The 24,242-nt window shown below is 54.1% G+C and overlaps 1 protein-coding gene across 1 annotated transcript in view; it reads left to right on the forward strand.

Annotated features, from left to right (window-relative positions):
• Positions 1 to 12: 12 nt before the first annotated feature.
• SRRM4 (serine/arginine repetitive matrix 4) overlaps positions 13 to 24,242 on the forward strand; it is a 50,115-nt gene continuing 25,885 nt past the window's right edge. The window contains 4 exon segments of the mRNA XM_026859637.1: positions 13 to 196; positions 21,146 to 21,289; positions 23,733 to 23,816; positions 24,122 to 24,193. Of these exon segments, the coding sequence (XP_026715438.1) occupies positions 66 to 196; positions 21,146 to 21,289; positions 23,733 to 23,816; positions 24,122 to 24,193 (431 nt within the window). The 5' untranslated portion in view covers positions 13 to 65.

Genomic DNA, 24,242 nt, shown 5'->3' on the forward strand with positions numbered 1-24,242 from the left:
CGGAACCGGGGGATGTAGCGCTCAGCACCGCGGAGAGCGGCGGGGCCGGGGGGGCCGGGGGGGCCATGGCCAGCGTGCAGCAGGGTGAGAAGCAGCTCTTCGAGAAGTTCTGGCGAGGCACCTTCAAAGCCGTGGCCACGCCGCGACCCGAGAGCATCATCGTGGCCAGCATCACGGCCCGCAAGCCGCTGCCCAGGTAAGGGCTGCCAGGGCACGGCGGGGAGGGGCTCAGGGACACCCCCCATTCTGCCTCCGGCTGGGGGCTGCACCACCCCGAGCCTCATCCTCACCTCCAATTAGTGCTCCCCCACCAGGAGGGTCTGGGGGGTCTCCTCCCCTCATTCCCAGTTAGGGGCTGGGGGACCTGGGGGTCCCCCCCCTTGCCTGGGGCAGGGGGATGTTGGCTGGCTGGGCACCCCCCGGGTAGGTGCTGTGCTCCGGAGGGGAGCAGGCTCAGGAAACTTTGGTTCGGCGGTGCTTGGAGCCCGGGAGCTGCCTGCATCCCGAGGGAAGCATGGCAGGGGCCTGGAAAGCTCTAGCTGGGCTATGGAGGGGGGGCAGTGGTGCGGGTCACCAGCCAGAAATTGTGGCCACCTCCATCCCTGCCATGCAGACCCCTGGCGTGTGTGTCCTGCTGGTTGCCTTGTCCCTGCATCGCCCCTTCACCAGGGACCCTCGGGAAGGTGGTGCCCGGGGAGGGGAACAGCCCCGCTCCAGCTGGACCCTGCCTTGGTGCCGGGGGGAGGCTGATGGGCGCACCCCAGGGACGCGCTGCCCGGAGGCTACGGCTGCCCCAGGAGCCTGCACACAGCCGTGGGCCAGGACAGCTCTGGCACTGCTGACCCCAGGGTGCCTGCTGCCCTGTCCCTCCCGCTCCCAGGGAGGCCGGTGCCCGTGCGTTTGCCAGAGGAAGAGCAATGGCCAAAACTCGTGAAATGAGGCAAGGGGGCTGCTCGTACCCCCCGAGCCGCTCAGCCCGGCTGTCACATGGGCAAGGAGCCCTGCGGCTTCCTTGCAACTATGTGCTCTCTAATTTAGACCAGTTTTATTTTGCTGACAGTCTCAATACTGGTTAAAAATATCCTCTTTGCACTGTTCTTATAAGGAAAGGAAGCTTTTACTGGTTCTCCTCTCTCTTCACTCTGTATTTCCACTGCTGGCTGCTCCCCACCCGGTGTGGGGAACAACCCAAAGTTTCATGAAGGCAGCAGGTCTGTAGAGGAGAGGGGCTTGGCCTGCAGCGGGCTGGGTGTTGGGGGATCAGCCTGTACTAAAGAGCAGATTGCTTGTGGGGAGCGAGCCATTTCGGATGCCTCCCGTGCCGGTGGAGGCTGTGAGCCGCAGCGGCGATGGGGACAGGGGTTCCACTGCTCATGCAATGGGGCTCCGGCTGCTCATGCAATGTGGGGGTCACTTTGGCCCCTGTGGCCCAGCTGCCCGAGCGTTTTTCCAATCTCTCCAATGACCACTAATCAGGGTAGGAAATTGGGAAAGGCACGGTTTAGGCTTCCAAAGAAAAGCAAATCTCATTTCCCTGGGCAGTGTTTGCAGGGCTTCAGCCTTCCTAAGGGAAAGGAACCACCGTGCCTTTCTCCTCCCCTGCATCGGGCTACGGTTGGCACCCAAAGGGGCCGTCAGCAGGCTGAGTGCTGGCTCACATATACACGCTCTCTCCTGCCTGAAAGTGCCTGAGTGAGCTGTGCTGCTTAAATATCTTGTAATCAGAGATGTAATAAGACAACAAATGAGGACATTGGGGAAATAACAGCAAGTCCAAGTACCAGGAGCAATGCACAGCTCTACATGGCAATTTGGATTGCCACAAATATCCTGGTCGGGCTGAGGACCACAGCTGGGAGCATTTGTAGCTCTGTTAAAAAGTTAACGAACGCGTGTGCCTCTCCATTTTGCTGGCGATGCCAGCTCCAGTGGGAGGGGAACCATCTGTGCAGGGGTCGGGATCTCTCAGCACACAGCAAAATGGACCCGCCAGCTCGGTTTTGCTGCGTTTTGCACCTTGGCACCCGCAGATCCTGCGCGATGGGTTCCCGACGCCGGGATGTGCTCCGCACAGCCGGCCGTGATGCTGCCAGGTCCCGGTGTTGGTGCAGCCCAGCTCCTTTTGTCTTCTTGCAGTGTGTGCCGCCGGCCGGGGCTGGGGGACGTTCCCCGCGGTGCAGCCATCTGCCACCACCCTGGCTACAGGTGTTGAGCGGGGGCAGCCGCGGTGGGGCTCTCCCTGGGGTCTGCAGGGCACTTGCTGCGCTCGCCCCTGCCCCCATGTCACAGAGGGGCTTTGCTGCTCAGGGGGCCGAAGCCAAAGGCTGGGGGAGCAGAGGGACTGTGGTCCCTTGGCTCTTCTCGTCAGGGCTGCCGGCTCAGCTTGCATCACGCAGGGCTCTGCCGGGAGCCCGCGGCTGCTGTCTTGGCAGGATCCCGCCTGTGAGATGCCAGAGCTCACATCTCCAGGCGTCTTGCAGGGGCTCCCCATCAGGGCACACACGGCAATGTCCCCAGCACCCCGAACCAGCACCTGGTTTGTAGTCCAGCAATAGCCAGAGCCGGGCTCCTGCTCCCTATCCGTGGGGAGAACAGTCCCAAGGCTTGTGGCAGCTCCTCTCGCAGCCGCCTCCGTGCCCTGCTCCACTCTGGGTTTGTTTTTCCTGAAGGTTTCCCTGCACCCGGATTGGCCTTTCTTCCCTGACGATGCCCCCGGCTAATTTAAGAGCAAGTGACTGCAGTGCCAGAGAGCAGAGTGCACCAGAGAGGAGACGGGGAGACCAGTTAGCCAAATGAAAAATTAAGATGACCATCTGGATTTCTGTTTTCTCCCACACTTGACAGCTGGTCCTCTGCAAGCGCCGCGGATCTCTGCCCTGGATCTGGCCCCACACTTCCTGCAGCAGTGGAGGCAATGGGCATGGTTTCTGGGCCGGTGCTGCCCATCTCCCCATCAGTTTTTCTGATTGAGCCTGTGCCCTTGGAGGGTGTAAAGGGGTTCAGCTGCAGTATAAGTGTCCTGCTGGGAACCCTCACAGTGGGCATAGCCCAAATCTGTCCCCACAGGTTGCTCTGGGCATGCCTAAGGGCTCAATCCTACATCCTTGTGGGGCAGCAGTGGGGTTCCTGGGGCAGACAGTGATTTTTTAAAAAATTCTTTTCTTCCCTCCTCTTCCAGCTGGCTCTGCCGTGTGCCCCATCCTTTGCCACCGCCTTGCTGCTGGTCCTGGAGATAAAGCTTCTTCCATCTAAATTCCCATCAAGCTGTCTGGGAGGTTTGGAGGGTTAAAGCTCTGCTAAACCCACAGTTCATCCTGGAACAAAAGAATACATTAATCCCTTTCCTGTGGGGCTGGGGGGAGGCATGTACTACACCCCTAGACGGCTTGGTGCCCAGAGCAGGGCTCTGCCAAAGTAAATGGATTATTAACCAGTTTGCAGCATGAAAGGAAAAACCCAGGTGATGGGGAAAGGGGCTTTTCCAATTAGCCTTTCCCCAGGCAGGGCCTGGTGGGGTGCAGCCTGGGGCTGCGCTTTTGCAGCTATGGTTGGTTTGGGGAAGCTGAGCGGGGCTGGGGCTGCTCCTATGCTTTGCTTTTGCAGGGGGGTTGCTCTAGTACAGGGAAAGTGCCAGGGTGGGATTCGAGCAATTTGTGTGCCCAGTGGGCTGGGGAGGGCTGGGGTCAGGGACAGGGACACACCACCCTGCCTCGAGCCCCTCTGCCCAGCCGGGGTGCCCTCGCTCCCTCTCACTGGTCCGTCAGGATGTTGCAATCCCCACCTGATGGCTGCTGCAAGGGGCTTTGGCTTTTGTGAACTGAAAATACTCCTCAAACCACCTCCCATGATAAGGTGCCAGCAGTCTCTGCCCAGCCTTTGGGGATGGGGATCACCACCACGGTGTGGTCCCAGCCCCACAACCAGGATCCCCCTTTCTCCCTCTCAGCTGGGCTTTTGCCTGGTCTCTTCCCGGGCCACAACCCCAGCCACGGAACGGTGGCTGGGAGCCCCTTGGCACCCAGCAGCCTGACTTCTCCTGGTGCTGCTGCGAATTTCATCAGCACCCGTCTGCTGGGGAACCTGCGGGTGCCAGGGATGGCCAGGCAGAGAGATGCTCCAGGGTTCCCCTGGGACTTGGAGCCGGTGGCAGTCTGGGGGCTTGCGGGATGCTTTGGGGGTGTCTGGGTTCCCTGCTCCCAAACCGCCAACCACAGCACTGTGGTACAGGCTGCCCTGTCCCAACACCCCCAAACTCAGACATAATCCACTTCTTCATGACAAGTGAGGGCGAGGCTGAGGCTGGGGCCTGCAGCTGCTGGTATCAGCTCCTGGGGCAGCCGGTGCTGCTGGGTGAGCGCCGACAGTGCTGGGAGAAAGGAGGCTCCTGCATCCCTCCCTGCCAGATGGTCTAAGTGGGTCACATCAGGGCAGCGCAGGGGATTTGTGCTTTAACCCTTAATCCCCCTGGGTGCACTGTGCACAGGGTGGGAGGGAGGGCTGTGTTGTTGAAGTGGGATTAAGCACAGTTTCACTGCCTGGTTTGCCATTGCAGGTGATCTCGGGGACAGGTCTGGGTGCTGCTGCTGTAAACCTCCTGGGACAAGGGTGGCACTGTGTCCTCCCTGGCTGTGCTGGGACTGGGCAAGAGCAGCTGTGGCACTGCAGTGCCAGGGGGTCACAGTACCCCCAGCGAGGGCAGAAGGCGGCTGCAATTCCCCCGTGGCCTCTGCAGTGACTTTTGCCCCAGCAGAGAGTGCCCAGTGGACTGGGGACCAGGTCTCTCCCATCCCAACCTCTGGCTCCTTGGCCATATTTCAGTGACCCTGATCCCCGCTCATCCCCAGCCGGCTGGCAGCCCTTGGGCATCAGTGTCGGGGTGTGCTGCTAGGGAGGAAGAAACCGCTGGTGGCCCTGCTGTGCTGATAGCCCCCCACTCCTGTTAATCCTCCCCCTTGTTGGTCGGGCATCTGCTCTGCGGGAAGAGGCGGCAGCAGGGCCGGCTGCGCCAGCCGCCTGGCTGCCATCTGCTCCCTCCGCTCCCAACGAGCCTGAGCACTAATGAGCCCATGGCCCCGGCCCAAGTGGGGGGAGAGGGCTTGAAAAGAAAAGCAGAGGGGGAGAAGAAAAGCCCCTTCCTTGGAGGGGCTGTCAATAGAGAGGCTTTTGTCTGCCCCTGCCCTCCGGCTCCAGCTGGACGGCGGGAGTGGGGAGAGCTAATTAGGCAGCTCAGGAGCTGCTGGGAGGGTGGGGGGAGCAGAGCGAGGGGCAGAGCCAGGGATGCCTGCGAGACTCCCCTCCCTGCTGCTCACAGAGCCTTCATCCTCCTCCTTCCCCCTGGCCCTATCCATCTGCCTTTCCACTGGACTGGTGCTGGGGACTGTGTCCCTGCTGGCCTCCCCAGTGGGGTGGGGGACACCTCTGTCCCCACAGAGGTGGCCCAGCTGGCACACTGGTGGGATGGACCCACACCAGGCTGAGTGGGATGCAGTGAGCACTGGGCAGCATGTCTGGGCTCAGCACCCATGGGTGCCTTAGCCAAACGACGTGTGCATCATCATGGGATGGTGTAAAAGCACTTTGGAAGCCCCCTAGGAACCCCAGACTTATGGATGGGGGCATCTTAGAGACCTTGGGTACCCCCAAAAGTACTACCTTTCCCCACTGTACCCCTGTTGCGGTCATGTGGCATTTTTTCACCCTCACCTAAAAGCTCCCAGAAGTGGGTGTGGGGCTGAGGGTTGTCCCCAGACCAACGCTGCAGGGACTGGAAATCAGAAGGCTGGTGGGAAACACTGTGGTTTGGAGGACGGGCAGTTTCTGACCTGTAAAAGTTTATTTGAGTGCTCTGCTCAGGGCCCAGATCTGGCTCTGTTGCTCCAATTCCCATGCTCACCAGCAAGAACATTGGCACAATCTGGCCCTCATTCAGAGGGAGAGCCCAAAGTGTCTTGTGGGGAAACAGAGGGTGCAGCTCTCTCCAAATCTGCGGCTTCCTGCTGCCCCCATCCCTGGGGAGAAGGGAGCCCACGCTGCACTGTATCTCATCTCCTCTCCTTGTCCTCCTCTTCAGATGAGTGATGAAATCAGGTGGAAGGAAGCAAAGTGGGGAATGTCCACTAGCTGGCCAGAGGATAGTTTTGTAGGAATATTTGATTTTATCCTTAAATAGAGACACCTGCAGATGCTCCCCCAGCTGCTGGGGAGCCCCTCTGTCTGCAGATGCTGCAGAGGCTCGGCCCCTAGATGCTGGGCTTGTGAGTGCAGCCCCGGCAAGGTCCAGCACTTCGGGGGGCTGTGCTGACCATGGGGTCCCCTCCCTGACAGGCTCAGCATGGTCCCAGCACTTGAATGAGGCTGTTTCACAGAGGTGCCAAAGTGTGGAGCAAAAGGCCAGGGCAAAATGTGAAAGTTTAGGATCTTGTGGGGCAGAGACCCATCCCTGCCTGGCTTGGGGAGAGCTGGCCAGCCCCTGTCCCTGCTTGTCTCCTGTGCCTGGAGAGCCAGGAGAGCAGGGCTTTTAAACCTCACACCCCCATGCACACATTCACATCCCTCCCTCTATGTTTAGCTAAGAAACGTTTAGGGCTGCGAGGCCCTAAATAATAAATAGCAGCAATGATCCTGATGTCAGGGATTGCTAAGGAGCTTCTGCCCACCGGCAGGTCCTGAGGCCACTCTTGTCTCCTTGCTGTCACTATCCTGCCTCTACTATCCAGGGCAGTCTGTTGCACTGCAGCTTGTCCCCGGAAAGGGACTCTGTGGACCCCACTCTTGCTGTGCATGGGGTCCCCCCTCTTCTCTGGGGTCCCCGGGCTTGGGAGATTTCTCCTTCCCAGAGGGCCATGGCTGGATCTGAGCCCTTCTCTGCTCAGTCTCATTCCTACCCCTTCCCACATCTCCATGGCAGGTTGCTGGACCTTTCTATACGTACATGTTTCGATAAGATGAACTTATCAAATGCAAACCCCACATCACTGAAATGAAATAATTTCATGCATGACCACCCTTTCCTTTTCTTTTTTTTCTCCTTTTCTCCCTGTGGCCACTGAAACCTTTTCATCATTGCAAAGCCTGACCCAGGCTATCAAATCCCACCTGTATTTTGGCTGTGGGTGGTTGCTACCACCCCTGGTCTGGCTCAAGTCCCCCAGGGGCTCTTTGCTTCTTAGCAGAACATGAGTCTGCTGTCACCCACAGTCCTGCCCTACCCCACGGGAGACCCATACGCAGCTCCTCAGGCCCTGATCCCTGGCAGTGCCACCAGCTGGAAAACAGGGCTGGGTCAGATGCCCGGATCGGAGCCCTTTGGCATTCCCAGCAAAGCACAGGGAGAAACACCAAATCCCAGGAACTGGTTTGCCTTTGCAGCCCCTCTTGCTGATTTTACAGGTGCGTGCAAAGGCACAGAGGTCGTGGTGTTTGAAATCTGGCAGGAGGTGTGGATCCCAGTGGCACAGCATCCCTAAGAGGGCTTTGGTGTGATGTGGATTTGACACATGCCGGGGGGATGAGCGGGCTGCACCACCACCTCCGGCAGCATGGCTGGGCACAGTGCCCATGTCGTGGTGCCACCATCACTTGGCAAAGTCCACGCAACCCTCTGCGGGACGCCGGGTGCTGCAAAACTGGCTTCTCCATCAGCCACTCGAGCTGAAAGCGCTGACAAACACTGGGAGTTTAAAAATAGCAGGTTTTTTTCGCACACGGCGGGAGCGCTTTCCCTGCCAGTGCAATGAGGACTGCAGGAAGGGCTTTAAAAAAAAAAGGTGGGGAAAAATCTCTATTAAAAACTCTATTGGTGTCTCAGGCCAGCTGAGATGGATCCCTAGTCTGGAGGCAGTGAGGTTGGGGCTAACTGCTTCACTAATGACCCATTTAACACTTCATGTTTAATTTATGTCTCGTCATTAATGAAAGGAGAAACAGCTACTGCTGCCCAGCCCTGACTGGAGGCTTTGCAAGGCACAGAGGTGGGAGTTGGGGCACTGGGGAGGGCATCTTCTCAGTTGCTCCTGAGCAGTTCCTGGGTGGACAGAGGGGTTGGGGGTAGTGCGGGCAGGGTCTTGCTGCCTGCGGGGTTGCTCTGCTCTCTCCTCTCACCCCACTTCATCCCTGGGGTAAGGGAGGCTGTGATATGTGCTGGTATGGGCTGCAAAGACCTTTGTGCTGTTGGATCCTGGGACTGAGATGTCCATCTCACATGCAGGTGGCTGAAAATGCTCTGAGACTCATGGCCACGGGGAGAAAATGGGTTTTCTCTGCCACTAACAGCAAACTCCAGCAGCGCATCATCCTGGTGGAACCCAACAGCATTTTGGCAATGGGCTGGTTTTATTGAATTTATCTCTGTGCTTGAGAGCACGTGTGTTGGGGTGTGACTGGAGCAGAGCCGGGTAGGAGGTTGTGATTTTAGCTACATTACTGTCAGGATGAAGAATTAGCTATTGCCCAGCAAGAGAAATATTTTTGCATTAAGAGATTTCACAGTTAAAGACCACCTGCTGAATTAATCTGTGGGTCAGCTGGAGCTGCCGTCTAACCAACAGCCCGCCAAAGACGTGCATATATAACACCAATGTGTAATAGCACATAAATATATCATAACTTCTTCTCCACTGCTCTGTTGTCTGCAGCCAGCGGAGCAGCTCTCCTCTGGCAGAGTGGGCATGGCCAGGGCCGTGCATACCGAGTGCGGGAGGCAGTTAGGGCTTTGAGCTGACCTCCTCCTGAGAATGGAGGTTTAACTCTGGGAACCTACTGCCTATGAAGCACTTGTCCTCTTCAAATTCCCCCTGCACAGCCAGGTTTGTTACAATGGGGAGAAGCAAGTGGGTTCAGCACTGCTTCTTCCAAGGGATGGGGTTTTTATTTGCCAAAAAACTCCAAGATCAGGAACATATAGGAAAAAAACCCTCAAAGCAACAAAGGATCCCAGTGCCCATGTTTCACCTGCCCTTCCCTGCTGTGTGTGATGGGCTCTGTGGTTATCTGCCTGCTGCAGCCGCCCACCCCGTCCCTGCCTTTGTCTGCCCATCAGCCACGCGTTGGCCGAGTTAATGAAGGATGCTGGTGCAGGGCCACCGGAGCGGAGAGGCAGGCAGCAAACGCGTGCCAGTGGGAGGGAGGTGCAGTGGGGTCTGAGTGGGCACAGCCAGCAGAGAAGGAACAAAGGGAGCTGCTGGTTAATCACTGAGATGGGGGTGTTTTGCAGCCTGACCCCCTGGGGAGCAGTGGAGCACACGGGCTGTCGGCCCACTGTGCCTCGTGCCTCCTAATTGAGGAGGGACCTGATCTCCTGGTGACCTCCTCTGGCCCTGTGTCCCCAGACCCTGGCTGTGCCGGCAGGGTCCCTGTGCGGGGTTAAGCGCTGCAGGACATAGCACATGTTGGCTGTATCTCCCACAGGATCCCAGGGCATCTCTGGATGCTAGGACTCGGTTGCCCATTCTGTCCGATGGCTGTAGAAGTCATTGGCATAGTTTTGGAATTCCTATGTGTGGTTCAGGAGCCAATGCAGGTTTTTTGGATGTTTTGGAGAGTCCAGGCTGGCAGACGCAGCCATTTCACGCTCCAGGCATGTTCCTGCCCTTGGGTGTGCTGAGGCTGCGTGACTGTGCCCCTGTTCCCTGCCCTCGCTGTGACCGTGGAGCATCTCAGCACCTGCAGAGACAGATCTAAAGGCACAACACCAGCAGCACATGCCAGTGGCAGGTTTGGCTCCCACTGTTTCCTGCCTCATGGCAATAGTTACTACCCCGTTGCCCTTGGGGGCCCCCCAGAAGTGTTTTTTCCACCCGCAGCCCAATTTCCCTGTCTTTATCCCTCCGAGCAGGCTTCAATGTTCAAGGGCAGGCAGTCAGCATGAGAGCTGCCACTGTGGGGGCAGGTGGGTTAATTTTGTAGTGGAGGCTCGTGGGCCAAAGAGCTGGCTGCTGGCTCTGCCAGGCTGCGAAAGCCACCAAAGGCATGTTCATCCCTGATTAATGGAAACTGAAAAGCAGGATCCTGAGGACCCATGGCTCCCTTGCCCCCTCCCCGCCACAGGCTCTGGCTGCCAATCCTCGCCCTGTGCTGCCGACGGGTTTGTCCTGCATAGAGCAGAGGACAGTAGGTCTCACCTTCCCCTTCCGCAGCAGAAAAGCAGGCAGCAAATCCCATGGCCGCAGACTGTGCCCTGCCTGCAGAGCCGGAGCTGGGAGACGGCCACCACCTTGCTCCCCCCGCTCGCCCTCCCCACTGCGTCGGTATTGATTTGACCTGAACTCCCTTTAACGTGCTGTGATTTCTTTCAATTAGGCTTTGAGCGAGGCCTCTGCAGCGTTCAATAGAGCTGGCCCCAGCACAGTGCTTGGACCAGGATGCTTGAGGATGCTCCATGTCTTATTTTCTCCACAACCCATGAGGATAATCCCACTGCTTAAATGTTGCTCCTTGTACCCTCTGCATTTTCTAGCTCTTTCCATCCCTTGGACTGGTGGCTTTGCTATCACAGCCCATAGGACAGATTTGCCGCATTGTTAGCTGGTTCACCTTCCTAATTTAGACAAGCACCAGACATGCATGGTTCCCTCTGCTCTGTGTAGGATCAGCCCTGCTGCCAACCAGAGATGAACCGAACCTGAGCAGCCCTCATCTTCCCATCCCCAGCAAAGCTGTCTTGCTTTCCCCTTTCTCCTTGGTGGCTGTCATCTCCTCGGGGACATACTTAGCAGAGTTGGGGCTTGGTGTCACATTGTTTCCGGCAAACTAATGGGCAGAGTGCTTGTTTTCAGAGATTGTATAGAGCAGAAATCCCTGCACTTCATCTCCAGCTGCAATTACTGAAGCCAAGTCGATGCGGTTGATGGTAATAGGATGGTAACACTGTCTGAATTTGTATTTAATGCTGATTCCAAGGGTCTATAATTTTCATCAGCACCACATGACTTTTTATAGAACAGAAAAATGTGAGAGCAGTTAATGAGCTGTAATTCTGGAGAGCTTCTGCCTTGATTGGGACTAATTATTTTCTTTATAAAAATAATTAACAATCCACACAACCTATAGAGTGAAAGGCATGTGGCATTAATTAAACCATGTGGTATTTTCAACGCACCTTTATCTCCTCTTTCTCAGCACACCCTGAATAAACAGTGGTGTTGCACTGCAGAAAGCCAAGCTGGGCACAAGCTCGTATTGGGGTGAGGGCTCGTGCAGTGTGAAAAGGGCAGGTCCTGAGTGAGGGGGCTGCATCCAGATCCTACCTCCTCAGCCTCCCAGCCCTGCAGGTACCGTAAAAATCCTCATTTGGGTAGCAAAGGCTGTTTGGGCAAGAATAAGGTGATGGTTTTCACGTGTGGGTTGTCCATGATGGGTGCAGAGGGGATGCTGAGGATGTCTCTGCTGTTTTGTCTGAAGAGCAGCCCATGGGACCCCACAGAGAGGTGCAGGGGTCTGCACCGGGTGCTGTCGCTTTCTGTGTGGCATCAGGATACCCCAAAATTGAGGTGGCCACTTTGCAAAAGCAAAGTTCTCCAGCGCTCTGAGATCCTGAGATGAGTCCCAGGCGAATGTGTCCCAGCATTGACACTGCGTGGGTCTGTGCGTGCTTAGACACACACTTACATAATATATAATTGTTAACAAGACTAATTCCTCTATTTTCCTGGAGGTATTCTGAAGAACTAATGAATATATTTGCATAATCTTGATTTTGTTTATGAATAATTCTGGATTATCCAAATGTGAATAACACCGGGGCTTTGCCATTCTAGATTGCCTTTCAGCTGAGGATAGCAAAGCATTTTACAAATATTAGTTCAGCCTCACAAATCCCAGCAAGCAATAAAATTATTGCTACACCCAATTAAAGATGGATGTGCCGAAAACTGAAATGATTCTCTCCAGGCCCTCCTGGCAGAGTCTTCCATATGGCCGAGGAGCCCAGGGACCCACCTGTCTCCTTCAAACCTTCCCCCTAGGGAGCAACAAGCCAATAAATATTCTCCCCTTTCTTTTTTGGGATGATTTAAAACAATGTTCAGAGTTGTAGGGTGATGTGGATGGTTGGGGACAAGGCCTAGGAGCAGAGAGGGAGATCTCTTTCTGGCTCTGACCCCCAGACAGCCCTGGATGCTGCAGCACTGGGTACCCCAGTGCCCAGTGTATGGCAGGGATGGCATGGCCATGCCAACCTCTCCCTCCTTGGAGCACAGCAGGAGGAAAAAAGGCTCTGTCTTCTTTCCCAGAAACTCTCCTTAACTTAAAGCCCCCTCAGCAGTCCTTCCTGGGCAGCTGGCAAGACCACCAAGGTTTTTCCTTTGGGACCAGGGGTTGTTGCAGAGAAGGAAGTTTGGAGTCAAACCAAACCCTTCCACCCATGAATGTGCAGTTCAGTAATTTCCCACTTCAACTGACATAGGAGATGTGATACAGGAGGCAAAGGGCCCTTCTAGCCATAAAAAGCACCCAGCAGCATGTAGCAGGGGTTTTAAAGCCCTCTTGCCACCTCCCTTCCTGGGCTGGGAACGCTGTAGGCTCATGTTTCTGGCAGGAAAAAAAATCTGTTGCTTAACTCCTTTCTGTGGGAGCTAATTGCTGCCCACACATCCCTGTGCTGGGACATCTGCTCCCTGCGGCATCACTGAGCCCTCCTGGCCCCATGTGGCCCTGGCAGTGCAGCCCTGGGCATTGTGGTGGGATGGATGTTCAGAAGGCAAGTCCGAAATGCGACCAGGGACCCCCGTCTCGCCAGACCCCCAGGAGCTGTTCATGGGTGCATGGTAGGGTTGGCAGAAAAAGTTATCCTCGACTCCTCTAAGTCTGGCAGCCCCATGGGGCAGAGTGGGACTGATGCTGTCCTGTGAGGGTGATGCCCCTGGACATCTGGGTTGGGGATACCCATTCGGATGCACCCACAGATCTCTCCTTGGAGAGTTTGAGCAATTTTTCATGTCAGAGTTCTTTCAAGCTGAGCCCTTGGTATTGCTGTTCACCAGCTGCAAGGCAGCATGCGTGCCTGTGCCCTGGCACGGGGAGGGGGGCTCAGGGGGTGGTTTATTAATGGAGTGCAGTGACTTGAGTGTCCCTGTCCCCAGACGTCTTCTCCATGCTCTCCCCATCAATGAGAGTCGTTCCCAGGACAGCTCTGCTGGCAGGCAGCAGCTGTGTGAACAGGTTGGCTTTTTTGAGTTTTCTGAGTGTTGGGATTTCCAATGTGTTTTCCCCTCTTCTTCCAGTGGCAGTTCAGAAAAAGCAAATTAAGGGAGACGAAGAAAAAGCCTTATGTGAGCAGCAAAGGGAACATTGCTGCTCCAGGTGGACCTTCTCCAGCCGTCTTCTCCTTACTGACTCCAACATGCCTTATTACTAATTCATTTTTAAAGTGATCTTCCAGCACTCCCAGGAGCTCCTGGTAACTGTGTGCTTACAATCCCCTATTTGATTAAAATTTAATGAGCTATGTTATTAGTAAATACACCATTTCACTGCCATTTGCCATGCCAAATGGCGTGGGGCTTTGGACAAAGGAGGGAATTGGTGCATCACAGAGAGCACCATAATGACTGAGCACCATGGATGTGGCTTCCCGTGGCCTGGCCCTGCCATCGCTTGGCAGCACACAGGGTGGTTTCCTCATTAAAGAGTGAGCCCAAGCCCGCCAGGAGGACAGTGATCTCCAAAGATCCCAGATTAACCTGTGCAAGGGTCTGGAATAGTTTTTTTGTTAAAACCCTCCTAAAATGCTGAGTGTCATCTGCTGTGCTCTTCAGCTTCTAGCTCCCCGTGTTGTGTTGGGAAGAGCCCAACCACAGCCACTGGGCTTCCTCCCACGCCACAGTCCTAACCTTCACCCTGCTTGGTTTTGCCCTGCACTGCTTGTGGGCAAGCAATTAATGAGAAATTCGAGCTCAGATCCAGGTTTTTCCTAATCACAAGCTCTACGAGGGCTGCTAGGCTTGCCCCACGCCTGGCCATCAGCTCTGCCCCCAGCAGTTGCCCCCATGGCTGCTCCGGACTGCCTGCGGGTTGATAGCAGGGATGGGGTCTGGGAGTGCAGTTTGTGGCTGGCAGGGAGGAGAGCGGCCGTGGAGCTATGGCAGGGTGTAGCGTAAGGTCTCGGCCCCATTCCCTCCTCAGACCAGTCCCTGTGCCACCAGGGTCACTCAGGAGCCTGAAGTCCCCCAAAACGTGCATCAGGGATGTGCAGGATTGCTGTGCTATGGCACAGCATGGCAACACTGGCGCTTTCAGCTGCATTTGTGGGCACTGGGGACAGTCAAGGCTCCTTTCCTACTCTCTGGTTGGGGAGAAAACTGGCTTCTTTACAGGCATAGGAACATGCAGGTTATTTGTCTAAGGAGGAGGATTTGAGGATAGAAAGGCACAGGATTGTCCCCCTGAGAGCAAGCCTGGCCTGGCAGCTTGCAGGTGCTGACAGGAATGAAACACTGCAGGGACCTCTGAGCCGGCAGCGTGGGAGGCACAAGATGCCGTAGAAACCGCTTGAGATGGGGCAACAGTCCAGGTTTTCTTTAGAAACGAAACGACCGTGTGCCATATTCCTCGGGTTTATCTCTGCTGTCGCTGGCAGGCGGTCGGCAGAGCCATCCTGGGTTGCTGGCAGCAAGGGAAGATGATGCTGAACCCTGCAAGGCAGCCAGGTCCTCGGGAAGGAAGGGGGACAGGGGTCCCGGTGCCCCTGGGGAGGAGGAGACCCAGCCGTGGGGAGCAGGGAGAGGCTATGCTCACCCTCGTGCCTGACCCTGCCTAAGAAAGATGGTCCATGAGAGCATCACCTTCCTCCGTGGAGCTTTACGCTCCGCCAGAGCCATCCATCCAGTGCTGCGCAGCGGGAGCCCCACCGCCGCCAGCTGGTGCCCGGACAGAGCCGTCCCCGTGGGCTGCGACCGCACAGCATCCCCCGAAAGCATCTGGCACTGACCCTGCACCGCCACCCGGGCCTCTTCCAGCAGGGAAGCTCCTCTGTTCTGATTCAACCATGCATAGCAAATCAACTGCTGGAAAATAAAGAGCCAAGCTGCTTTTTTGGCCTGGGATGTGATAAGAGCGATCGTTAAACCTTTCTGGAGTCCAAGAAGCAGAAGGAGCCGCTGCTGCATATGGGCTTGCAGCAGTACGCAGGGTTCCCAAGAGCAGGACGGGGAGGCGAGTCACGGCTGGCAAAAATTGGATGAAAAATGTACATTACAGAATTGTATTTCTCTTCTGTGTTTAAACTGCCTCAAGAAAACCACGAGCTTTTCTGCAGCTGGTGCCTCTGCTGATGCACGGAAAAAATAGCGGGGAGAAGATTAAAATTGAACTGGCTTGGAGTCTGTGTAATCAGGGAAAATATCTCGGTGATTTGCTATTATAATTTTCAATAACAAACTGCAGGGCTCCTGCCGCACTAATAATAACAGTTTAAACGAGGTGGGGAAAGAACCTGCCATGGGGTGTTTGTGTGTGTGTGTGTTTGTGGGAAGCACTTACAATTTCCCCCATCTCCTAATTTTGAAGAGGTATTTTTAGTGCATATTTCAAAGAGCTTTACGTAAACACATCTGCTAGAGTTTTTGCTTGGAAATGTCTTTGCAGCCTTCTTTTCTGTCCCCTCCCTCTCCTGGGACAAAAGAACGGTTCAACCATTTTCTTTTTCAATCAGATGAGCAAAGTCAGAGAGCAAGAGGGAAAATAAAAGGGTCATTTTGCCAGTGCCAAAAGGCTTCTCAGCCCAAAGTGGTGGATTTTTGAAATGCTATGAGCATCTCAGCCCACCCTCGCCAGGGCCAAGAGCCCAGGGCAGAAGCACATTGGAGGTGGCTGCGACAGAGAGACACAGGGATGTGGGAGAGCAAGGACTCCAACTCACCGCCTGCCCCCTCCTGCACAGCCAAAACGTCCAGGTGAGGAAAGGAAAGCTGAGCTATTCAATCATGTGTCCATGCACTTTTTGCACATTACTCAGGAGAGCAGCTGCAGGCGCAGGAGTTTCTCCCGCTTCCCCTCAGAGCAGTGTGTCTGCCCCCGACGCCTGTGTCCTTTCACGCGCTGGTGTTCCCAGTCCCCAGGCCAGGCATCCATCATTGGTTTAAGGCCAGTGAAACATTCACGACTAATAGGCTCATCAGAGATGCTTCAACCTGTTTCGTTTTCGGAGCTCCAGTTGGCTGGAGCTGCTCTTACCTTTTCACCAGGGGCTGTAGAATTGATAGGAACATGGAGCCAGCCAGGGCTGAAAGGGCAAGGCAGTAAAGTTTTCATATTGACTTTCCCAAATACTCTGTCGTGAGCTTGGAAATGCTGTCAGTGCAGCTCTGCCAAGTGCAGCCAGTGCTCCAGGCCTCCAAACTGCTTCTGTATGGGGCTGGGTGCATCCTGCACCCAACACAACCTCATGTGCAAAGCAAAATAAATGATAAAAAAAAAAGAAAAGACTTGGTTAGCATGATCTAGCCCCAGTGTGCTTACACTGCTGCTTGAAAAGCAGCTGAAAAGGGCAGAGGGGCTGCAGCATGGCCACCAAGGGCTGGGACTTCTGGATCCTGTCCTGCGGAGGTGAGGGACGATGTCATTGCAGGTTGGGAGATGGCCTGGTGATGGGGTCCAGCAGCTGGAAGGTCACTAGGAAGGCAATTTTCTGGATTTTCTCTCCCCTTCAGATGAGTTACTGTGGGGGAAAAGGATGATTGATGAAAACTTTGTGGCAGGAGAATGCTGTGGGGCTGGGGCAGAGGAGCTCGGCTGGGCTGCAGGAGCCTGCAGGCAGGGGAGGGCAGCTGCCTGGCCCCGGCAGCACTGAGATGCCAGCACACAGGGATTTCAAGTGCACACCAAACCCGCACCGACTGCATGTCACTGCGGGGCTGGAGGGGATGGGTGTTGCTGGGCTCGGCTCTCAGTGAAGCGTGTGTCACCAAGTGCCACATTTCATGGCTTGATGAGATGGCACTTGGTCATGGCACTGAGTGCAGTGGCCCAGGATGGAGGAACAGGGATTGTTTGTGAGTTAGCTCTGCTCCCTGAGGCAACAAATGCCTCATGCCCTTGCCCCATCCTCTGTGAAGGATGCCAGGATCTGTCTGTGGGCAGGAAGGGCAGTGCAATCCCATGTAAGCTAATGGAGGGGGAATATTTTCCCATGTCTGGGCTGGTTTAAGCCCCCAGAACTCACCCATGGGGCACACCTGCAGCTCTACAGGCCACAACATGTCCTTAGCAACTTCCATGAGGGGTCTTTGCTGAGGCCAGCACATCTCCCAAGTCCTGCAAATGCCCTGTGGGACCTCCCCAGCCCTGCATTTTCCTGGGCCTCTGCAAAGAAGTGGCCTTATCTGGCCACCTCAGGCTCCGGTATGACACTCGGTGTAAAGGTTCCTGCTGAGCCTGTCAGTGACTTTCTACTACTCCCCAGCAAACAGTGACAGCCAGTCCCAAAGGGACCCATTGTGGAGTGTGGGGGCCGCAGCGTGATTAACTGGTCTCCATGGTGCCACTACAAACTGGGGGTGACATGCAAGCCCCCTGGGGGAGGGAGGCAGGATGGGGTGGCTTCAGGTGGTGAGGCTCTGCGAGGCACTGCCAGCAGCAGGGAGCCCAGTGGGATTCAGAAACACGTTGTGCCTTTGGGAAAGGCTTGTGGGAAGTGGTTCAGGCAGTTTGCAAAAATAAGCAGGGACCTCCCCACCTTGCGGCTTGTTAACAGGGTCCCCCCACCTCCTGGGCCATTACCTGCCCTGTTCCCCTCCAAATGGCCATAGTGTTTTACGGTGGTGTTGCCCCCCTTCAAATTAGGAATATTTGGGTTCTTTCCCTCCAGTGACCTTTTCTGCATCATTAGAGTATTCCTACTATTAGAGCAGGAATAGATCATTTCCCTCTGCCTTCAACACATTCTGCTAAGGAAGGAAAACATGGGAGAGCCCAAATCTGATACCAAAATGTAGAGATGGGCTGTGAAAAATGGTGAAAGGCTTGGACTGGTGAGAGGTGAGATCCCTGCATGCCTGCTGCTTCCCTTCCATCTGCTGAAAAGATGGCAAAAACTGCCATGATCCCAAAAAAACCCTCCTGGGCTAGAGTCTCTGCGAAGGGAAGGGACAAGGTGAGCTGTCCGTGGCAGGAGGTTGCACAGGGCATGTTTGCTCTGAGCTGGCTGCAGGCAGCCGGGTGGGTGACCCGTTGCGTGCGGTCTCCCTGTCAGGAGCAGGGATGGAGCTTCTGGAGAGGTCTGATGTATGGGCTGGAAGGAAGGAAGGAAGGAAGGAGGGAGGGAGGGAAGGAAGGAAGGAAGGAAGGAAGGAAGGAAGGAAGGAAGGAAGGAAGGAAGGGGAAAAATGAGTGCAAGAAATTGAATTGTCTAATGGAAATGAAGAAACTTGAGGACAGGCAGGATGGGTGGGCAGCTGCCTTGTGCGGATCTGGCTGCCCATGGCCAGGTATGCATCCTTAGGGACAAACATGCAACCCCTACGTTGGGCAGAGAGGCTGCGATGGTGGAGCAGTGTTGCCCCCCAGCAGGGCAAACTCTGGGCATCCTTCCTGCCTCCTCTTCCTTCTGCCTGCTCCAGCACAAGTCTCTGTGGGCAGCACGTCCCCTTTGCTGAGCGAGCCCCGTGCTTCCAGCTGCATTGCCCTGAGCACCCTTGCTGCCCTCCCAGGCCAGCGCCAGCAAAGCATCCGCAGAGGCTTTCTCCTTCCTTCTGCAGGCAGGGACCGGCAGCAGAAGGTGTGATAATCCTCTCCTTTGAGGCCACAGTAATCGTTCACATCAAACTGCAAGCACTTTCATATTAGTCATGAAAGACAGAAAAAAATAAGTATGTTTTTATATATATATATTCAATCAATGTCTATGGCACTTAACGCCAGGGGATTACCAGCCAGTTTAGAGCGTTAGCAACTCTCAGCATTCATCAGAGGAGACCATTTGGTTGAACTGAAGCCAGCCTTTGATGGAATTGGAGAATAATTATTTCCATCAATAACTACTTCCAAGCCCAGAAGAAATGGTTCCTAGCGCGTTGCAGGACAGGAGTCCTTGGTTGCCTCAAGGCCAATATATTTTAACACCAGAACCTGAAAATCCCATTAGTGGGAGGGGGGACCAGGGTGAGAGGGACATGGCCCTCTGTGCCCGGGTCCCTCCTGCAAGGCAGCATTACCCCAGCGTGCCACCAGCCCGGGGAGGAACCCTCCTGCCTCCACTGCTGGAGCTGATCCAGCCCAGACTTTGCACAGGTCATTAATTTGGGGACATTTTTAATGGATCTTAATGATTGAGCCTCAGAAGACTGTTCTTAAAAGGGGTTCGGGAAAGGCCACAAACTAATTAGCTTGTACAAAGAAAGCAATTAACCATGTAGCTTCCCGGATGGTTAAAAATAACATAGATGTTGGGAAGTGACTGGGGGATTTATTATAAGCAGAGTAATAGATTTTTAAAGCCAGAGGGACCATCACATCCTGCATGTCCTAGGCCAGAAATATTTCACCCAGCTTCCCTCCACTGACCCCTGTCGCTTGTATTTGGCTGATGCACATCCTTAAATGTTCCGGCATTACAAGCTGGGCTCCAAGGAGTCAGCTGTGAGAGAAAACACAGGTGGAAAGAGGGGGATGACCCTTCTTCTGCAGGTGCTCCTATGCTAACTCCAGCCCTGAAAAGTATTTCTCGTGGCTGGGGCGGGCAGCAGGATGTTCCCTCGGGCATGCAAACCTCTGACCATGCCTAATTGGAGCTAATGTACCATTTTAGCATCACATTGATCTTTAACCACCCTTTTAGCCCCATTTTAATCAATGAGGTGTGCAGCATGCATCTGGCCCTGGCCCCTTGTTCCTATCCTCACAGCCCACGTCTGACAGCTGTGGGGGTCTCTGCAGTCAAAGCACCCTCCCAGCATCCCTAAGCCACTGTGGCTGCGGAGCTGGCAGGGTGACATCCCAGCCTTCCCCCTGCTCCTGCAGGGTCCACGTGGCCTGGGGGCTTCAGTGTGCTGCTTTCTGAAGGGAGAAGGTAGGTCAGGTGGCAGACACAGCAGTGGGAACTTGCAGAGCTGACCTGGGGATGGCTAAACCCCACAGCCCATTCCTGAGATTGCCTTCAAAATGATAATGGGAAGAAATGGGGACACTTTCACTGCCAGCTGAGCCCAAACCACCATTGGTACCACCCCACAACCAGTTGGACTTGGACATGCTAATGCTTGCTTTGTTTATTCGCATCATACTCTGGATGACACCAAAACCTTAGTGTTCTCAGCACCCCTGCCAAGCATTGTTTATGGCTTTCAATTAATCTTTCTATTCTTTGAAATAAACAGCTTCAGGGCCTGGAAACCAATTTACTTTCCTCTGAAGTGTCTGAGCTCAGGCTCATTGGGGTTTGTTTTCTCCATTTAGCTTCTCTTCTCCATTTCAGCTTACCCTGCCCAAGCCCCAGTGTTTCTTGGGGACCTCTCACCCCAGGCTTTCCCTGCCCTGACTCTGCTCCTTGCTAAGTCTCATGGTCTTGCCAGGGCTCTTGCAGCCACCTGCCTGGTCCAGGCGATTCCCCTAAGCTCTATTGGCTGTCCCAATTTCTCCAGTTTGAGCTTTCAGCAGGACCAGGTGTGTTTAGTGGCCCACCACCCTATTTATAGGAGCGGGGAGGAGTACTTCTGAGTGCTAGCAAGGTATTAGAAATGCAATAGCATGTTTGGAGAATGGTATTTAAAATGCAAAAGTTTTTTCTCTACCAGAGTGTAAGGCCAGTGCTGTCTCTGTAGAGCTAAAGCCCACAACAGAGAAGATGATCAGAAGTGCTGATGTGATTAGTTGTATTATGCCTGAACCCTGTGCTCTTCCCACAGTATGGGGCTCTCCAGATGCTTCTTGGCTGCATGATGCTTGTGGCATCTTTGCCTGAAAGCTGAGCACCACACGCCCTACACTGGGGCTTGGCTTGGCTTAGAAATGGGGCTTTCTAGAGCATTTCCCACCATAGGGCTGAGCACCACGGGCTCAGAAGGCCTGAGAGCAGCCTGCAGCTTTCCTTCACAGCAGCACGGGTCCTGCCTGCAGAAAGGACAGGGCATTCCCCAGTATGTGGGAAGCCCTCAGCCAAGGAGCCCAGCTGAATGGACAGTTCTTTATTGATCTTTCTCTCCTCTTGCTCCTGCAGTGGGACGCTCAGCTGCCTGCCGTACCCCGTGGAGGACAGACGTCCCGAAAAGCTGAGTGCCCGTGCAGTCAAGGAGGCCTCCACCACCAACGGCTGTGTGAAAGGGAAGGAGAGAAGAGACCATGCTCACCGCAGGTCCCGCAGGTAGGAGCCAGGGCTGTGAGCAGGGTCACGCCGAAGCAGAGGAATGGCAGAGGAGGTGTCTGTTACTGTTTACCCAGCCCCACTGGGGGTCTGCGAGAGCTGGGGGTGGCTTAAATCACTGTGGTAGTGTACAGCAAGTGTATGAAGCTCCTGTGTGTGTTTGCAGGGAGAAACCTGCAAACCTGCAGTTCACTTCCACTCCACGTCTTGCTCTTACCAGCCCCCTTGTAAGTAGTCCTGGCTGGAGGACAGGCAACCTGCCAGCATCCCTGTGCACTACCAGGACCACAGGCTACCCCTGGCTGGGCATCACCCTCAGAAATTCTCATCTCCCCATGCCTGGATCAGACCAGCAACACTGGCTTCAACAGGACACAGCTTTATTGCCAGTTTTTTATTAGCCCCTGACAACTTCAGAGGGGAAAAATGAATTGAACATTGTAAATGAAGCAGCTAGGGTCTCTGAGCCCTGCCTGCTAAACTGTCTCTGGGATTAAAGCCTCTCTGTTTGGTTAAAGATGCTGAAAAGAAAGAGCAAGAAAGCACATTTCATATCTTCAGATTTCAGGCTAACTGGAACAATCATCTAAAGCATATTTTTAATTAGACTTTGATTACAATCGTAAAGAAACAATTAAAATCAGATCAGTGCAGGGAGGAAGCTTCCACATCAAAGGCAAAAGGCGAGAGGGTGAAGGGCTCTACAGAAACTGCCTGCAGCCACATGGCACAGTCAGAATTTTCTCCCTGGGCTGTGGCAGTGCCTGGCCATGGCCCTGGGGGCCCTGGGCAAGGGGGTGTTGAGACACCCCCAGACCTGTTTGCTGGGAGCCCAAATCTGTGCTAGGGAAAGGCACATGGTAGCTGATTTGAGCATCCTCATAACTGAGGGGCTGAGATGGGTCCTCGGCCTAGGGCAGAGCCTTAGGGTGGCTTTGGGGATATGTCTGAGCTTAGCACAATGAGCTGACTTGAAAAACATGTTTTTTTCCTCCATTAAGGTAGAAAAAAATCCACCAAGCCTGAAGTGTACCATATATCTCAGCAGCACTTCTGCTGGTTCGTGAAATCCTTGGGAGGAGAAAGAGTAGGAAGGAGTATCTGGGTCCTCCTTGGAGCCATGGTGTTGTTGCACCTCAGTTTTACTGCACCAGAAACACTTAACACAGTTATTCACAGTTCACAACTGAAGCATTAGCATACAGTTTCATTTTGCAAAGCAATTTGGAGAGGAAGAAAAAAAGAGTATATTAAAAGCACTAAGCAATTGGCTTTCTAAGGCTGTGTGATTTTTTTTTTTTTTTTTTTTTTTTTTTTTTTTTTTTTTTTTTTTTTTTTTGGTAGTAATTCAAGCTCTGGGTGAGCAAGTGTCAGGACCCTGAGCCCTCCCTGCCACTGACAGGTCAATGTGCTGTGACATTTGCTCTGCACTAGGACTGTTATTAAGCATTTTGTTTATTCTTTCTGCAGAAACTGCTCAATTTTTTGGCCTGTTTCTGTAGCAAAGATCCCACAGTGTTTTTCAAATGTGGGGCCTCTTTCACACGTTCTCTGCTAGTGGCAAGTCCTGATTGTGGAGAGAGAAGTGCGGAAAGTGAGGCACAAACCCAGCACCTTCATTTCCAACAGTGTCTGCCCTTTCCTTAGGGTTGGCAGTGCACAGTTTTGCAAAGTTCCTGGGGAGCTGGCTGTGCTGGATCTATTTGGGGATCCATAGACAGATCTGGAAGTCATTTTGGGGATCTGCAGACCACTGCCAGCTGCCCCCGACTTTCCAAGCATTTACTTTGGCTAACGAGTAGCCAGAGAGTATCTGTCATTTTCAGCCCAGTGCTCTGAATTAATTTAACTGTCATATTTGCTTTTCACTGAAACATAATGCAATTCAGTATTGTAAGTTTAAAAAAGAAATTAATTTACAGGAGGTTTTTTTCAGGGTTTAACAACTGTGTAAAAGATGCATATCATTAAATTACCATAGCATCTCAATATATATATTTCTAATCAATTTCTATTTAACATATGTCAAGTCTTTTATTACAGTTAGATCCATCTGGTTGCAATAATTATTGTATGCAAATTAAATGCCAATTAATTATTTAAAGCATATTTACAAAGAGCAACAAAACCTATAAATCTGTTACGGAGTTGTTAACCTCAGCAAACATGTTTGAAATAATCAGCTGGCATTGCTGTGGCGTACAGGAGCTGTGTCATTATATCTCCCTTAGACCCGCGGAGGAGACACTTCATTTAAACTGTGACCAAATTATTCGTCAGAGGGTAATTAGGCAGTTGCCCACACCCCAGGTCCACTGTGAAAACTGATCTCCCTGCCCCAGATGTCCCTGAGGTGGTGATGGGAGACCACAGTCCCATGTGAGCTCATTCAGGTTTTGTTTTTATTATTTTTAATTTTTATTTGTTTTTCCCCACTCTCCAGCCCCTCGTGTGATGGGGAGCGTGCACTACCGCCAGCCCGGGGAAAGAAGAAGAAGAAGAAATCCGGCCGCAAGAAGCGCAGGAGGTAAGGGTGGCCGTGGGCGCGTGTGGGGCAGGAGGGGCCCGGCAGCCCTCGGCTGTGTCTGAGGAAGGAGGTCGGTGTAAGATGGAGGCTGTAAGGGCGGCCGTGGGGGCGAGGGGCTGAGTGTTTCCAGAGGCCGGAAGGGTGCCGCCATTTTCTCGCCCTCCCCTCGGGGCAGTCTCCCCCTCCTGGGGGCTCCCAGCCCCTCTCCACCCCGGGGGACGCTGCTGGGGACGGGGTAAGGGCTGGTGTGGCTGGGGAGGGCTGCGGGGAGCCCTGAGGTCTCTAAAGCTCCTCTGCCTCCTCAGGTCTCCCTCCTACAGCCCCTCGCCTGTGAAGAAGAAGAAGAAGAAAAGCTCCAAGAAGCGAAAAAGAAACAGGTATTTTTCCCTTGAAAATGTAATTTCCTGCTGGCAGAGGCTGTTGGGG

This window comes from Athene cunicularia, assembly GCF_003259725.1.
Source record: "Athene cunicularia isolate RWA chromosome 15 unlocalized genomic scaffold, athCun1 chr15_part1, whole genome shotgun sequence".
Lineage (NCBI taxonomy): Eukaryota > Metazoa > Chordata > Aves > Strigiformes > Strigidae > Athene > Athene cunicularia.